This window comes from Myripristis murdjan, chromosome 10, assembly GCF_902150065.1.
Source record: "Myripristis murdjan chromosome 10, fMyrMur1.1, whole genome shotgun sequence".
Taxonomy (NCBI): domain Eukaryota; kingdom Metazoa; phylum Chordata; class Actinopteri; order Holocentriformes; family Holocentridae; genus Myripristis; species Myripristis murdjan.
Genome location: NC_043989.1, coordinates 17,846,124 through 17,863,194, shown reverse-complemented (window position 1 = coordinate 17,863,194; position 17,071 = coordinate 17,846,124). Strand labels below are relative to the sequence as shown.

The 17,071-nt window shown below is 40.1% G+C and overlaps 1 protein-coding gene across 2 annotated transcripts; it reads left to right on the top strand.

The window, feature by feature from the left end:
- The first annotated feature begins 4,375 nt into the window (after positions 1–4,375).
- tnip1 (TNFAIP3 interacting protein 1) lies at positions 4,376–16,900 on the top strand. Of its 2 annotated transcripts, none has more exons than XM_030062729.1 (18): positions 4,376–4,473; positions 5,735–5,918; positions 6,586–6,729; positions 6,831–6,922; positions 7,363–7,422; positions 8,228–8,443; positions 9,476–9,570; positions 10,102–10,258; positions 10,574–10,666; positions 10,815–10,880; positions 12,489–12,620; positions 12,771–12,899; positions 12,981–13,115; positions 13,209–13,334; positions 13,569–13,652; positions 14,240–14,359; positions 14,819–14,903; positions 15,127–16,900. In XM_030062729.1, exons 2-18 carry the CDS (start codon positions 5,771–5,773, stop codon positions 15,189–15,191), a joined length of 1,947 nt encoding a protein of 648 aa, XP_029918589.1. In that variant the 5' UTR covers positions 4,376–4,473; positions 5,735–5,770; the 3' UTR covers positions 15,192–16,900. The 2 variants fall into 2 exon arrangements, with proteins under 2 accessions (XP_029918589.1, XP_029918587.1); XM_030062727.1 differs by having other exon boundaries at positions 14,150–14,359.
- Positions 16,901–17,071: the final 171 nt, after the last annotated feature.

Here is a 17,071-nt window from a genome sequence, read left to right as displayed (position 1 = left end):
AGTCAAACTCCAGTTTTAATGGCACACACAACCTCAAATTGCTCCATTTGATGTTGATTACCAGAGATAAAAGGATTAAATTCAATAGCACATTGTTGTAGTGCAATCCATGTCAAAATATACAGAGCTCTTTGAATTTCCTTTCTCATAGTCGGGACAGCTTTTAGCAGCAGTTCATACGGCATGAATTTTAAAAAAATACAAATTTACATATTTCACAGCTCTCATGAGCTCAGAGGAAGTTATGGGGGTTTCTTAGGCCTTCATTTTCAGTTACTGTCACCATGACTATGGCGGCCTGATCTTGAGCAAACAAATCATAATCATGTAGGCTGGTATATATTCAAGTCAGCATATGAAATCAGCCTTCAGAGCAATTTTATGTCAAGAGTGACGTGTTGTTTCATTGTGGTGTCTTTAGCCTATTCAGCTTTGTTGCCATGTATCAAAATGTGCAGCTTGGTGGTCACAGATTAATTAAATGCATTCAGCGTTTTTTTTTTTTTTTTTAACTTGTCTTTCTCACTAAAGGCAGCCAAACAGTTGAACACATACCAGGTTCTGTTCAGGCCCTTTTACTGGGTTATGTGGGAATTCCCCAAGTCTCACAGTGAAATTGCTTCCCCCCCTATTCACCAGTTTGCTTAAAAAGTGCCTCTCCGACACAAGGGTGGGTGAGTTGTTGTTTATTTGTTTTATCATATGAGATTTAGTAACAGGACGTTTTATATGTCATTATCTATGGTATCATCTGTTTTTTTCAGCGTGAGTTGGAAAGATTTCATCTTTACACTGAAATGAGTGTTGTCCTTATCTTTGACTCATGTGATGATGGCAAATTTATCATAGTGAAAGATCTCATCTCTAATTCTAATTCTACTTTCTATTTAAAATGTCATTACCTTTAACTGTTTTATAAGCTAGAGGGGAATGCTAGCAGCTCTATTTGTTTTTATTCTATCCTCATACATTTATTTTTAACCCTATTCCTCCCTCTGAAATGCTCTAAAAATATACTATGTAAAAATATACCACAAAAAACTAATTTTCTTATAGTAGCTTAACTTGTACAATGCATCTGTTTTTTCTCATCCTTAAACAGTTTTTTGATTGTTTGTTTTTTCAAATCTTGTAATTCAACATGCATCACACAGTTGTGGATATTTTGCCACAACTGTCATAGAAACAAAGCAATAAGGCTGTATTTTTTGATGAAAGAAAATCTAACAGCTCAAATAAACAAACAAAACAAAACAAACAAAAAAACAACAACAGATTGCTAAATCTGAGAGAGATATAATGGACTGTTTAGAAAAATGGTTTGTTGGTCTTAATTATAGTCTGCAGTAGATTTGATGAATAAATAAAAGAGTCTGATAGAATTGTGACCATGGAAAGAGATCGGAGAACTGCATGAATTTGAATTTGCCGCACTGCTCTTTCCATATGCTTGTCTGACAGGATCTCTCCCTTTGGTTGAACAAATTCTATTCTATTCTATCCTATTCTATTCTATTCTATTCTATTCTATCTGACTCTGATTTACTCTAATGTAAAAAAATGAAAGCAAATAATAAAAAGACTGCATGTGTTTGAGAACAGACAGTTCATGGGTGCTATTTCCAAATCGTTGCTTTGTGGAGGGTGCTGTGCAGTAGGGGCGTTGCTGATTTAAGGTTTTAAGAGGACAAATGGAGTCTCCCACTGCAGAGTTAACACAAGGGCATTCTCTGTTATGCAGTGCAGAGCTAATGACTATCAGCTGCTGATTCCTGCTGCTAGGAAATGGAGGACCGGACCATCCTTGTGTCCCGGCAGGCCGGGGTGCATACTTGAACGCGTTCTCATGATACTGAAGGCTCCAATCTGGCTATCGAGCTTTTTCACAGAGCTGGTGTAGAGGTGGGCTAAATCTGCATTTACCATGCTAAGAAACCTCTATGAAAAAGGTCCATTGCCCTTTGCTGCATGTCACCTGCTCTCCTGTCTTTGCATAATAAGGAGGCCGTGAGAAATGCCCTGAAAATAATTTTGAATGACAGATGAGATGAGAAAGGACAACAAACAATATACAATTTGTTGCACAGCAGGCCTACGTGAAGAGTGACATTTCCTGTAACCTCAGACCTTCGTCTCAGCACGTCACAGCTGCGTGACATGTAAACATAATACTCCACTGAGTTAGTGATCAGATGCAAAGAAGGTGCGGGTATTTATGGAGGGGTGTGTGAAGTGTTTACTGGCAGGCTCAGGTTGGAGAACCAAACAAGAACTGCACATCATGTGATTATATAACACATCCACTAATACAGCATTGGTGCACTGCTGGTCAGCAAAAATACTACGCTTTTTTAGTTGCACTTCAGGCACCAAATAGACGCCATCACACAAACTCTTTCTCTACCAACTCTCTCTTCTTCACTCTTCTTCCTCATTCACTCACTCACCCTTTTATTCTCACTCATTCTCTTTTACTGCTGTATTTATTTCTTTGTTTCTTCAAAGTGGGTACATCACCATTAGACAAATGAGTGCTACATGTTTTAGAAAGAAATCTTAATCTAATTTCTTATCCGTGATGGCCACTGTGTACTGGCGAGTCTGAGTAACAACAGCTTTGAGTGAATTTTATTCTGGTGAAAGATCAAATCCCAGATGATAGACAGTATGCAGCAGATGAGTGAGCGTATTTAAGGCCGATGTGATTCCAGATGCTCATAGCTGTTTTTTTTTTTTCTCCAGTCCCATGACCCTCACCCTGGACAGTTTTCCATGACAATATTCTCATGCAGGGTGCAGGCCTTTGGGTTCATCCCTACCTGTCTGGAACATGGGCTTTGTGCCATAGTTGTAGTGCTCGTCTACGTGCAGTTGGTAACACACTCACTATGTCAGTTCCTGGTCCGTCCTAGCTGTCTTTTTTTTTTTTTTTTTTTTTTGCATCACAGGAAATAACAAGTAGTTTGTTTTTCCTATCTCCTGGGTACATTCCAGTCATGTGATAAGTACCTACAAAGGAAAAAACGTGGTTCATGGGTCATGGATGACTCTGATGTTGACATAGTAAGACTATTTCACAAAAGGACTTCTTTGAATGGTTGCTAAAACCATAATGGAAAGTGTTAATTTTGGCATATCATTGAGTTGTTTTTGTTTTTTTTTTTAACCAAACTGTGACTTGCTTATACAATTAAACCTAAGTGAACTATCTCAGATAATAATTTTGATCAGCAAAAATCTTGTGTGTGGTATACAGTCACGTTCAATCCAATTTTACATGGCCCCAAGCTGAACTGTATTAGGAGTAATTAGTGCCTCCCAGTAAACTGTTCAGTGGTCTCTCAAATGCACCTGGGCAGGAAATGTGACTTGGGAATACCCCTTTGGTAATACCCACAAGATGTCACTATTGCTCTAAGGAATACTTAATATTTGGCTTGTAATGACCTGCATTTGCAAAGTTTTGTAATATCCCTTTTAAAAGGGGTCTTGACATGTGGCTGAAACTAGATTTTTGGAAATGTCTAAGTGGGGAAAAATCCAAATCAAAGATGGTTGCTTTTTTTTTTTTTTTTTTTTTTTGCCACAAACTTTGTAATATGAAAAATGCACAGCCAATAATATCTCTCATCTTTGAGGGAAGGTACCCCAAAGTCAGAGTCTTTGGTTTGTAAAAACACACATATCAGCCCATTCCTCATGGAATTATATTTAAATTTACATACATAGCACATTGTTTTGGAAATTGATATTTATATGACTAAATTTAGCAGCTGATATACGTATTTAAATGTATTTTAGGTGCAATGGTATTGCATATTTGAGAAAGAAAATGTCAAATCTGTGTTGTTAACCTATATTCTGTGGAACTGAATGGGTTTGTGTGGCATGGGCAGCTCGTCATATCCTACTTCAGAGGAAATATGTGTCGCAATACTGGATTTTCTGTCTTTCTTTCTTTCTTTCTTTCTTTCTTTCTTTCTTTCTTTCTTTCTTTCTTTCAAAATTTATCAATGAAGTAAAAGAGCTCTTTGATGACGAATGGAATCTCCAGAACAACTCCATTATGACAATTTGATTGGCCACTCAAGGGGGGGAAAAGTAGGTCATTCTTCCGATCATCTGTTTCACATACGCGGTATTATATGGGCCATCATTTTCTGTGAGTTGAGTATTATAAATATTTTGGATTCCATGATGTGGAGAGGTTTGAGAGTTGGTGGTGTAGCCGGAGCCTTAACATGAATTATGACTAACAATGTGTCAGGCGTTTTGCTCCAATGTTTACATACGGTTAATGCCTGCTGTTGGTGGCCCACTGAAGGAATGCCGTGCTCTCATTGGTCGGCCCGGCTGTCAATCAGAGCCTGTTTACATCAAACGCTTGGCGAGGTGGAATTTCCCAGGTTACAGCACAGACTACTTCCGCAATAGATGTCTGAGCAGGAGACGAGAGGCCACTCAAGCTGAAAGGTAGCTAGCAAAAGACACCTCTTTGTTCTTTGGTTTTTGTCGTTTTAACTCTGCTGTTGAACTAACGTATAGCTTCGGTAAAAATAAGTGACTGTAGGTTTATGCAGGAACAGCAATTGACTCCCTGTCCCGCACTGACATTTAACGTCTAGCTCCGCGGCTAACGATGTGGCTAGCAATTTGCATGACAACAGCGAAAACTAGTATTAGCCCTCCTCAGACAGTGGGGATAGCTAACACAGATAGCTAGTTTGTGTTGTATGTCACACTCGTTCATTGTATAGCCTCTTTTGCTCGCTCCCGTAGCTAACATTTTGTCATTTTACTTGGCGTTTGCCTCACTTTCCCTCGGTTATTAATGCAGCTTCCCAATCTAGCTAAACATTAGTTCATTTTCGCCATATGTTGCAAGCTGACAGGCTAACATGGCAATCGTATCGCTGCTCCTTTGAAAGGGACTCTCAAAAAACGAGATTAGAGATGTGATGCTGTTGTTGCCGGCCTGCTTGTCATTATTTGGTCTCTAACCTGTCAATCGGTCCTTATTCTCCTCGCCCGGGCTGGATACTTTAGCCTCGCCGGTCTATGAATTATGAACGAAGAGAGAAAAAGAGGTGGAAAAAACTCCAAGGGGGTACAGTAACTCTTTACATAGGATATCCGGGTGCATGATATTTCAACCATCATATCCAGAGAGTGACAGGAACATCAGTTGTTATATCCCTCAGTGGTTGTAATAGTGGTATTGCATAAGTCATAGTTAAAGTGGAGGTCTAGTACTGTGACAACTTGACGGTAATGTGGTTTCAAATCATCCTGTGCGGTGCTTCTGTTGAATGTGTGGCCTTATGACTGCATGATCACTGGGTGTCTGCATTTGTTCATGCTTTTTTTTTTTGTTCATTGCTTTTTTTTTTCTTTTCTTTTTTTTTTTTTTTTTTACTGCTTATCTCACCATGTTTGTGCACATTCAAATTGTTTCCATGAATAGGTTGTTAAAGAAGTCCCCCTTTCATTGTGACATTCAAATGTGACCCTTTGCCTTGTAAATAGCAATGGGTAGGGCACCATAATAGACACATTATGTAATCAGTGCTGTATGTTCAGGGCCTCACCTGTCAAAGCTACGTTCGTTTTCTGTAAAGGGCAAACGCTTCTGCATTGTTTCATCTGTTTGTTTTTCCCATACTTTGCGCAGACTAGTTTCCCGTATTTTCTACATGGCAATAAAATGTAATCTGCATGTGTCTTGTTTCCGTAGTTTAGAGCACCATGTCTAGTAAGTGAAGCAGTGGCGATGGAAGGGAAAGGCCCATACCGCATCTATGATCCAGGTGGGAGTGAGGTCAAGGCCAGAGAGGAGCCCGGAGGGGGAAGCAGTTACCGACAGCTACTGGAGGAGAACAGCATATTGAGGGAGAGGATGAAGGGACTAAAGAGCTTAGGTAGGTGCCCTAAAACAGCATGGTTACCACAGGGCTCATGCCACCTGTACTCTGCCATTGCATGCCAAGTCTCCTGTTGTGTTTACTGCAGTAACATCTGATGATTTTATTCCTGCAGATTTGAAAATATATTTTGGGAGATCCTATGTGTCCATCCTGATGTCCTAATACCAAAAATTGGGTTCAGCTTGAAGTTTGTAGCAGTTGTAATTCAGTCAATTCTGTTTATTTTGAGCCTGAGACACCCGCCACAACACACATCTTCATTTCTTCTATAACAGATTACTGAGCATGTCAGTCAAATTAAATATACTGTCTCAAGGGTTCTGTTGTTTTGTGCTACAAAAGGAGATCTCTGATGCCCTTCACTGGTAGCCATGGTGAAGAGTTTGCATGTGCAGGCCAACCTACAGTTAACGTGCCTTAAGGGGCTGATTGCTGCTTTCATGACTCACCACAAGGAGTGTCACTTGTAGTATTTTCTTATAAAGTTTCATTGATAGGTTCTATGTGATGACTACTCATGTCATTAGGTAATAATTGTTGTTGCATGAACTGGTCTCTGCTATGATGAAAATATGAAGCTAGATTAACTGGAATAAGTTCAGGGTTGGGCAGAAACAAGATCTCAGTCTGTGAACAGCTGTGGTGCTGGTGTGATTCGTAGGTGACTTGCTGGAGGAGTCTCAGTCAGAGGCATCAAGGCTTCGTCAGAGAGTGGAGGAGCTGGTGAGAGACAACGAGGCTCTCAAGTCCTCCAGCTTTGCCACCAGTTTGTGTATGGGAGGGCCTGTTCAAACTGAGCCGCAAAGTACGTTTGTTGCAAACAATGTTGTTAAACCACAATTGTCTGTTTTTTTTTATTTTACAGAAACTTGGGTAAACTATGGTCTTAACCATGTTTTCTTTCAGGTCAAGGTAAGCCCCATGGGCATCCCAGCACAGACCAGAAGGAGGAGCAGCCAAACTCTTCAGGGAAGGCCCTCCAGCCTGAGAAGCCCAGCGTAAGTAATGCGTATGGTGTAATAAAGGTGTGGACAATGTTACCACAATTCTTAAAGGCACTGGGTGTTTTTGTGCAGACAGATACCCAGTCAGACAGATAAATGTTTTGTTGATTGTAGGACCATAAATAGCATTAGGCGTTCCCTTAGATATATTCAGGTATTTCAGTAACCTAGAATCTGGTCAGTCCTGCTGACCAGATTCTAGGTCCTAGACCATTTTGTGCAGACAGATACCCAGTCAGACAGATAAAGGTTTTGTTGATTGTAGGACCATAAATAGCATTAGGCGTTCCCTTAGATATATTCAGGTATTTCAGTAACCTAGAATCTGGTCAGTCCTGCTGTGAAATGTGGTTACTTTCATATTCAGTCGCTCACTGAAGTAGTTGTGGACTCTGCTTGTGCCATACTGTTACTTAGCTCTCTGGTGTTCACAGGAGGCCTTTTCGGAGTTTGAGGTGGTGAACATGGAGGAGAAGACTTCAGAAGCACAGACTGTAAGTACCAGCAGTTTTCGTGGTGCAATAAAGATGAGTAGCCTCTGAACAATACAGCTCTCTGAAATCTGTTGCATGGCTGTCACAAGGAATTGAAACTTAGAGAGACCTATAGCAATTTGTGGTTCGAAAGTAAGCTTGCATTTAATGAGCCATTACACATGTTTTGTATATCACTATGATTTTGATAGTGACCATGATTAAATAATAGTTTCGTGGAATTTCTTCAAACCAGATTAAAACTCTTCTCTATTGTCATCTCGCCAATATCAGGAACTTATCCTTGCTATGGTGACTCACTAACAAACTCAATACTGGTCGCTCCAGCCTGAGTCAGCAAGGGGAAAGTCCAGGATTATTACTGACTAGAATTACACCACTGATTCACACACTCCGTATCCCAGGGAATGTCTTATTAGGACACTGACTTTATCAGAATATTTCTGGCATACATTATGTGCAGTCTTGTCATGAAATTTAACTAGACAGGGACACACTCTAAAATGTTGTAGCATAATTTATTGCAATTCCCAAACTGGAACAGAAACAGATCAGTGATGGTACAGAAACTGTTCCTTTTTGCTTTGGTGTCTAGTCTGTAAATGAAAAATGATCTAAAATTATCTATGTAATCTAACTGGACAAACTAGTTTGACCTCAGAGACGCATATTCTGCAGCCATTCAAAACAAAATAGCAAGAGGATTACTCCTTGAATGTCAATTCCCTTAGTCATTGCTAGTTGAAGTTTTTAACGGTTACCCCGCCTGCCTGACTGCCTGTGTGTGGCTATATGTGCTTTCCAGGCAGGGTCGGTGGCCGGAGCAGGAATAATCCCCCTCCTGCCTCAGGAGAACATGGAGCTAGCGAGCCAGCTGCAGAGACTAGAGAGCTCCTTCAGCATCTTTGCAGAGGAATCCAACCCAAACCAGCTGCTGGCTCACCTTGGCCGCATGGCTGTGGAGTTCCACCACCTGTCCTCCAAGGTCCAGAAGAATGAGCAGCGGACCTCCCTCCTACAGGTGAGGGCCACGTGGATGTCCTACGATAAACATTTATCAGTGCGTAGGAGGCTAAATTAATAGATTTCGTCATGACTCTCTTTTGGGCCATCACCGTCTTTCACAATTACAGCTAAATGTCATTGATACTACTTTAGGCTGCTGAGAGTTGGTTTCAATAAGCAGCCAGTTTGATATACAGTTGTCGTACAGTTACATTTCAATATGTCTTTGCAAAATGCTAGAGAGATGTGCACTCCTGGTAGTATAGATGACTAAATGGTCAGTTCATTGTTTAGATTGAGTGATGTCAATGGCCATGGGTGGCAGGGACCTTTTTCTGTTTTTTTTTTTTTTTTTTTTTTTTTTACTGGTTCACATGTTACTGGAGGTGTGCTCACCCACATAGAAAAGCGCCCACAAAGAAGGGGATGTTAGTGCATAATCTTTACTGGTGTGAATGTGTTACCACTGGGGACTGAATTTTCAAATGGAAAAGCATTCTGGTACATGTGATTGTGTGACTGGGGGAGTTTTTTTTCTTTTCTTTAATCTTAATTTTACAAGAGTTTTCATCTGAGAAAGAAGACACAAGAAACAGCACTAAAATATTGTATTTTTCACAAAGTAATGATGTGTATAGGCTGTATGTGTTTGTATTTATTTGCTAATTTTTCTATTTATTTTATCTCAGAAATCTGACTCTGATTTCATGCTTAATTAAAATACATGCTCCACACTATTGTCATGTTTTCCAACAAGGAGTCAAGGTTTGTCTCAGCCCTAACCCAATACCATTGAGATGTAGCAAAGGAACCTGATAATCAGCAGAAACAAGCAGTCACACTTTGAGAAACATACTTCTACCATAGTTTAGAAAAAAAGTGTATTCCTACATATTTTTGTCACAACATATTGGTCGCCATCTACCACTTTTTGCAAAGTCTTTGCTTCAAACTTTGAGTTGATGTACCAAAGAATAAAAAAATAGGTTATGTGTATCATATAGAATAATGTTTTTAATGATTTTATGCTAATGCTTTGTTTTTACAGACTCTCTGCGAACAGCTCAGACAAGAAAACAACGAGCTTAGAAAGAAAATGGAAGAGGACCATCAGTTCAGGAATCGAGACTTGGAACAGCTCAGGTGATGTTTCTCTCTTTTTTAAGAAACTTTGTCTGGTCTTCTTGTTACTTCTGCAGGAGGAGATTTTTTTTTTTTTTTAAAGTTAGAGGAAAATGTGAATTCCCTAGTACTGACATGTTTCTTCAGCACAAATTTCAAAACAATAAACAGACTCTCATTTCTCTTTCTGAGTCTTGTAATCTTTTTAATTTGGCACATTTGTATGTTTCTCATGACCCTTGAATGTAGTGTGAATCCTGCATCTCCCATTGTTCCTTCTTCATTGTTCCTTCTTCACCCCCCCTACCCAAGATGAACTTTGTCAAGGCTGTTTTCAGTTGGGCATGGTTTCACTTTTGTTGGTGGATAAATCCAGTCCTTTCTTTTACTGATGTTATTGCATCTAGTGGGTATTGTAGGGTCTTCCCAAAGGACATCCTGATGCTGGACTGTGCCAACACCTCGCCAAACCCTGGGAAGGTGGCTTTTTTCAAACGTACTCTTTTTCTCTTTTTTTTTTTTTTCTTTTTTTTTGCATTCTGGTTCAAATAGACTGGAGAATCAGAAACTAAAAGAGCTAGTTACAGGAGGAGCAGCAGCAACAGCAGCAGCAGCAGCTGACAGTGAACCTCCAGAGGCCAAAGACGAGCCAGTCAAAGAGGAATCTGCCATCGTAAGATCCAAGATGGAGGTTACCACACCACAGAAGGTAGCTTCAGTAGTCTTGAAGTGCCTTTATTATGTATAGACATGCATTAGACGTATAAGAGCAAGTCCATTAATTACAGTACATGACATTGCATGTTCTCCTCATTTAAGTAAATCCATACTTAATGTTTATTACTGTCTTTTCTCTCTTTTTTTGCTTAATTGAGTTTTGAGAAGTACTTTAGCAAGTTTATTCAACGCATTTGTGCCTTCAGTGTAATGTCAAGGTCTGAGCATGTTAGTATGAGGATTGTGCTGGTGGAACTGAGATAATGGGAGAATTTAGGGGATTTAGGAATGTTTCATATCCCCACAGACTGGAAAAGCGGCAGAAAAAAACCCAGCAAAGCCTTGTGACCTAGAGGTGTATGAAAAGAAGATCAAGCTTTTGGAGAAACAGAGAAAGGATGTGAGTCTCTTTGTATTCACTGCTTATCCTTTTTTGCCATAAGGGAAAATCTGTGTGTGTGTGTGTGTGTGTGTGTGTGTGTGTGTGTGTGTGTGTTTTTCCTATATGTTTTGATGTCATTTGTTTCACTTTCTGTTGCTTGTTACAGGTACTGGAGGTGAACAAGCAGTGGGACATTCAGTGGAACTCCATGAAGTCACAGTTTGAACAGAAGGTACAGTAATGACTATGGCTGTTTTTAAACAGTGTGGGAACATGTTTCTATGTCTTCTCTTTCGCATTTTAAATAAAATGTTGGCAGCATTTTTGTTCAGTTGTATTAAGTCATGACACCTCAATCTGATACGCGTCCTTTATCCTCCCAAGATTTGATTTCCTGTTCTTTGTCTTGTTCTGTTTCTTCACTCTGGCTTGAGTCAAAGTGCAAAGGTCTGCTCCCACTCCATTTTTTTTAATTTCAAAAACAAAGCCCTCATAATTTTTAAGTAAGCCTCTACATGTATAACACTCAAACTATAATGCTGACTAAATGACACATCAGCAGAAGTTTCTAAGTTACTTTGCATTTTCCATGATTCTGACCTTAATAGTTTTTCATATATGCAGAATAGACTGTTTTGTATCTGGTTCTTTTAGGCTCAAAGTGAAATGTATTAAATTATGGTGGTTTCCATTGTAGTCATTTCAGCCCCTGTAAGATATTATGTTTGGTGACCATGTGATATATTAACTGGTTTATAAAATATTGCTATTAATAATAAGGTCCCATGTCATTACATGAATTACTATTGCCAGCATCAGTTTTGCCACAATTACGTCATGGTTGTTGAATTTTGTGTCAGGTTTCTGCATTATTGTTTCCTAGTTAATTCCAGCATGGTTTGAAAAAAAAGAAAAAAAAAAGGAAAACATTACCAGACGCCATGTAGTCACAGCTTGTAGAAGAAAACTATTATCTACATCATACCCTATTAAGTTCATAGTTACATTAAAATCCTACCATATTTTTTTTAGCTTATATCTCATATTTGAAACATGTCAACATAATGGTAAGTGCTAACGGAATGGCATAATCTGTCTTTTACAGTACTTGGATGTGAAATCTCATTTAAGAGAGTGAAACAACAGTCGAACAACCTTTCAGACTAAAGTTTAGCAATTTGGAATTACCTAAAGGAACGAAGACATCAGTTTGTTGTTTATGTGTCACTTGAGATTGAAGCAGCAAGGTGTAATTTCTATATACTTGTCCAGTGGAAACAGTGCAGTCTTGCAATAGCTTACTATCTGAACATGCTCACCACAAGGCCTGTCACACTTCAGTAAGAATTCCCCTCACCTCTCTGGTACCCGCTGACTTCCTGCTGTGGTGCAGCGCGAGGCCAGCAGAGGCACATATATACGCACATTCCCACACTGAAGCCTCACACACCTTCAGATGTACACACCCAGATATGCACGAACTTAGATGCACACTTTGTTGAGTTGGTGACACCATACAACCTCGAATTTTAACCACAGAACACCAGATAGTTGCATTTGCGTCATTAAGTTGGCTCTATATATTTATACATAAGAACAGAACTGTTTGTGCTTGCAAAAGCGTTTGCTGCTGTGGCTTGTGTTCTATTTTTACAGCACAAATGTCTAACACTGTTTGTACATGCAGGGTTTTTTTTTTTGTCAAACAATATTCACCTTTGCCAGAGAGTTGTTATCTCTGCCAGCACCAGAATTATTGTGTGTTCATGAGAATTGTTTATTACCATTATGATTTATGGACTGTTTTCCTCAAGTATAAAGGGTATTTCTGGTCCTTAAGATCACAGACCTCAGGCAGCGGCTGGCTGACTCCCAGAAGGCCGTGCTAGAGCTAGAGGCAGAGCGAGAACAGAGGCAGCGGGACTATGACAAGAAGCTGCTGCTGGCCAAGTCCAAGATTGAGAACGTACAGGTGAGGATTCGGGATATGATGTCAACACTGCAGCCTGAGATGAGGGACTAATTAAGTCCAAACACTGAAAACAAGGAACAAACAGAGAGAAAATGTTTGAAGGATACTTTGGGAAAGGCTTCCTGGACAGTTTTTGGGGGTGTGTTTCAGGGGGAGAAGGAGTGTCTGAACTCTGAGACCACTGAGCTGAAGCAGAAGATTCGCTACCTGCAGGACCAGCTGCTGCCCCTCAGCAAACAGAGGGAGTACCAGGAGAAGGAGATCCAACGCCTCAACAGGGTGAGTGAGAGACAGTGTGATGGATAAAGGACAGAGAGAACTATATTTCAGTTTGTAACACTTTCTTTCTCTTGTTGCCAGGCTCTAGAGGAGGCTCTGAACCTGCACTCCCCTTCATCCTCCCAACAGCCACCTGGCCAGGGTAACCATGGCGATGCAGCCAGCAACCTGAAGAAGCAGGAGTTGCTCACTCAGATTGCAGTATTAAAGGAGCAGGTCAGACATCAGTATGCACTGAGAGAGACACACACTTGTTGCAATCACACATTCACTCGATTAACTTCTATTGATCGGTGTTTTCTACATTAGGTGAAGATCTTTGAGGAGGACTTCAGAAAAGAGAGGAGCGACAGGGAGAGAATGAATGAGGAAAAAGAGGACTTGAGGCGGCAAGTTGAGAGACTACAGGGTCAGATGACTAATTTGACCAATCAGGTAGGCTGTGTATCTGTTTTCTTGTATCTTATGTAACCTTTATTCAAACAGGAAGTCCCTTTGAGAGCAAAAATTATTCAAGAGAAGCACAACAGCTATACATAACACACGTTTGATATTAACAAGAATAGATCAGATCATGTGTAAAACAATCCTAGCTGGTCTGCTTCCTGATATAGGGTTTTGTTTTGATTTTTGTGTTCTCTTTTGTGTGTGTGTGTGTGTGTGTATCAGCTCCATCAGGCACAGAACGAGTGTCAGAGGGAACGTACAGAGAGATGTAAGCTGGAGAGACTCCAGATGCAGCACCATAAACAGGTACTGGCTTCAGGCTACAGCCAAGCTTGGAGCATTTGTGTGAAATTGGAGTACCACTAGACAAACAGAAATGCCACCAATTTATGTCATCAGCCTGCAAAAATAATTTCTCAAAGAAGTTTGGTCATTTTGGCCGTGCTTTCCCTTAGATTTCAGTATGGCAAAGGATTCATTAAAAGGTGCAAGTCTTTGGAATGAATATCATAGCAGACCAGTGCCCCCATGTGGCAGGAAGCAGTCACTTACATGTTGTCTGTAAGAAGTGCACACTGGACAGATCAGCACTGCAGGACAAGAGCCTTCTTCCAGTTTGGTTGTTTGTTAGGGTGTTTTTTGGACCAGTAGGTGGAATATTTACATTCCTGAGTGAGGCAGTGCCAGTAGCGCTCAAAGTTCAATCGCAGCCCAGGCCATGACAGGGGCCCTGCGCTCTCTGAGCGTATAGTAGCAGCTTTGCACTGATTGGGGATCACGTGTGTACTTGTGATCCCTCGTAGGGGCAGCAACAGGAAAGACGTACCTCAGACCCCACGTCAGGCTCAGTGAACGGCCCGCTGAGCCCTCCCTACTGTGGTCCCTTTGTGCAGGTGGGACCGCAGGGCCTGGAGGGCTGGCCCATACACTTCCCTCCCCGGATGCCCAATGCAGCAGGCACAGCAGCTGCCGCAGTACCGCCACCGGGACGCGACTTCCAGCCTGTTACCCCGGTGAGGCTCTCTCTAAGGCTCTGTTCTCTGTTCTCTCCCTCTGTTCTCTGGAAAATGCAGAAACAGATCCTTCTTGCCATAGCTCCACCTAGTCACCTGCCTGAGTTTGAAGTTCAAGTTTATTTAAAGCCCAGTATCACTGTTTACAGTCTCAAAGGGCTTTACATGCCCACAAATTTACAACAAACAAAACAAGACAACACCCCAACTTAATCCTCATAGTGGGCAAAAAAACTGAGGTCTAACAGGGAAAAATGGAAGGAATCTTGAAGGATCACAGAGAGAGGCGACCCCTTCATGGCCACATTTGAGTTTGAAGATATTTAAATTCACTGTAGATTGTTTAGTTAGAGCAGGATTAGGTCTTTTGTTGTGTTGGTTGTGATGATTGAGTTTATAAAGTGATTTGAACTAAGGGTGAAAGTGATTTGAACTAAGGTGTGCCTTCTCTGTGGGAAGGGTTTTCCTTGGCAGTCGTCATTCCCACAGCCCAGAGGGGCCAGAGCAGCAGGGGAGGGTTCAAGACCACCACCAGAGAACGCAGGTATTGTATAACCAGCCAGTTACATATTTTTAACTGTCTGTGTTTTATACACTGTATTTTTGTGCATCGTTTTATTTCTTTATGTAGAAAATCATATAACAAGGATTTAATCTATTTTGAGAATCTGTGGATTACACTACTCCACCTGCAGATGATTGTGGAGCAGCAACGTTTTTGATTAATGTCAAGATAATGGAGTGTTCTTCTCTTTATGTATCTGTAGATCATTCCACAGCAACAGGATTTGGAAAAAGGGAGCGGCAGAACATTGATCCTGGAAAGCACTAAAAGCATTCCACCTAATGGAACTTGGGTAGTAGCATGAATCAGTTTGTTTTAGTTGACAAGGTGTGATTTGATCTATAATTTTCCTACTGAACTGTAGATATCCTATTGTAATGTTGTTTATACTTGCGTTTTATAAGCCTATTTGTGAAACACTTCGCTATTCTGAATATATACATGATATATTATTTAGATTTTTTTATCTATTATTTTTGAGACTCAATCTGCTTCATATGATTCTATGCAGGAACTGAAGTCATTTGTTAAATAGGTTGGAATAATCAGCATTGTTTTTCTTTTCTTTTTTTCCCCCCAAGACAATATACCTATGTGATTGTCTCTCTGCAAATATGTAACAGCCTGACATACTTGTATGTTACTTGTAGGGTTAAAGGAAGCCATTCCCCAATATGAATAAGACTGCATATATTCATTCCAACAATGAATGATTATATAGGTACATTGAATCATAGAAATTATAATGTGAATGTTAATTCATTTATGAAGATTTCTTCAGTACCATCAATGTTATAGAACTGTCCCATATGTGTAACTGTTCAAAAGTGGTTGTTGAAATACTAAAATTTTGGGAAATTAATTTTGATGGTATCATGCCAAAAACATGATTGTGATTATTGATAATTTATTTATAATCTACTGTTTTGATAGTTGCATTGACTAAGTGTAAATCATTGTCTTTAGTAATGCTGTTCTTTCTATGTTGTTAGTGTAATCCCAATATATTGTAGCTATTGACATTGTATGTTTGTATCAGACACAATACACGACGCACAGCACATACACACAAACTATTTTTTTCACTATGATGGACCTGATCTCATTAAACACAACACTTTTACTTGACCACAATTGATTTGATGATTTGATCGCTCATTCCAGTATTCATACTCATCTTTCAGTACCTGTACTGCTGCCCACAAGTTAGCCCCAACATAAACATAGGTTTGAGTTCACTCTTTAACTGCAGTACCAAATCTTAGACCCAGCATCGACAGCTGGCTTCCTCTCCTCATCTTTAAAGGCCTGTTACATCATGTTGAATGACATAATTAGTAAATTGTAATCATTGCACCTATTAGACCTAGTTGGGAAACATCTGCATTTTGTCAAAGAAGTGAGAAGAGGAAGTCTTTTCTTTTTTGAGCCCCTTGACTCAGTGTTGCAGCAGTACTGCCACCCCTCAGAGAAAACCTCTGCCAGGATGTCTGGCTTTGCTTTCTATCCACCTCAACAACCAGCAACTCATGCCTTGCCGACTAACCTGTGAACTGCTGTAACACAAAGTCAAGAGCCTGCGTAACCTCAGACAATAGAGCCACCCCTCCAGATAATGTGTGACTGTTTTGATGGTCTCACGATGTATCTCCTTTGAATCAAGTCACTGTTTAACTGAAAACCCTTAAAGATTTCCCTAATGTGTATTTCAGACCATCAGATGGAGAGCTTCACGATGCAGACAAACAAGCCTCCATTTGAACCAACAAGTTATCAACTTACAGGGAACAAAATCCTGATTGATGAGAGCTGAAATGAGACATTAGCTGAATTGCACTTTGAAAGGTATGCTGTAATTACTCGCAGTTGTATTTTCTTGGTTTGTAGCCTAGTTTTTCTTTTTTGCTGTAGGCAAAAGCACATCTTATGTGAGACTTTTTGTATTTGACTGGCTTAATAAATCTATTCTAAATGTCCGTTAGCATCTCACCCTGATTATTTATGCTCATATTCTCTTTAACCTTTTTTCAACATGGTTTACTGCACCAGACCAATGACAACAGAGGCCATGGTGCCACATCATGTGCGTCACCTCATGACATAACACACCCATAGTGTAACCATATTTCTGGGGAAAAAACTTTACA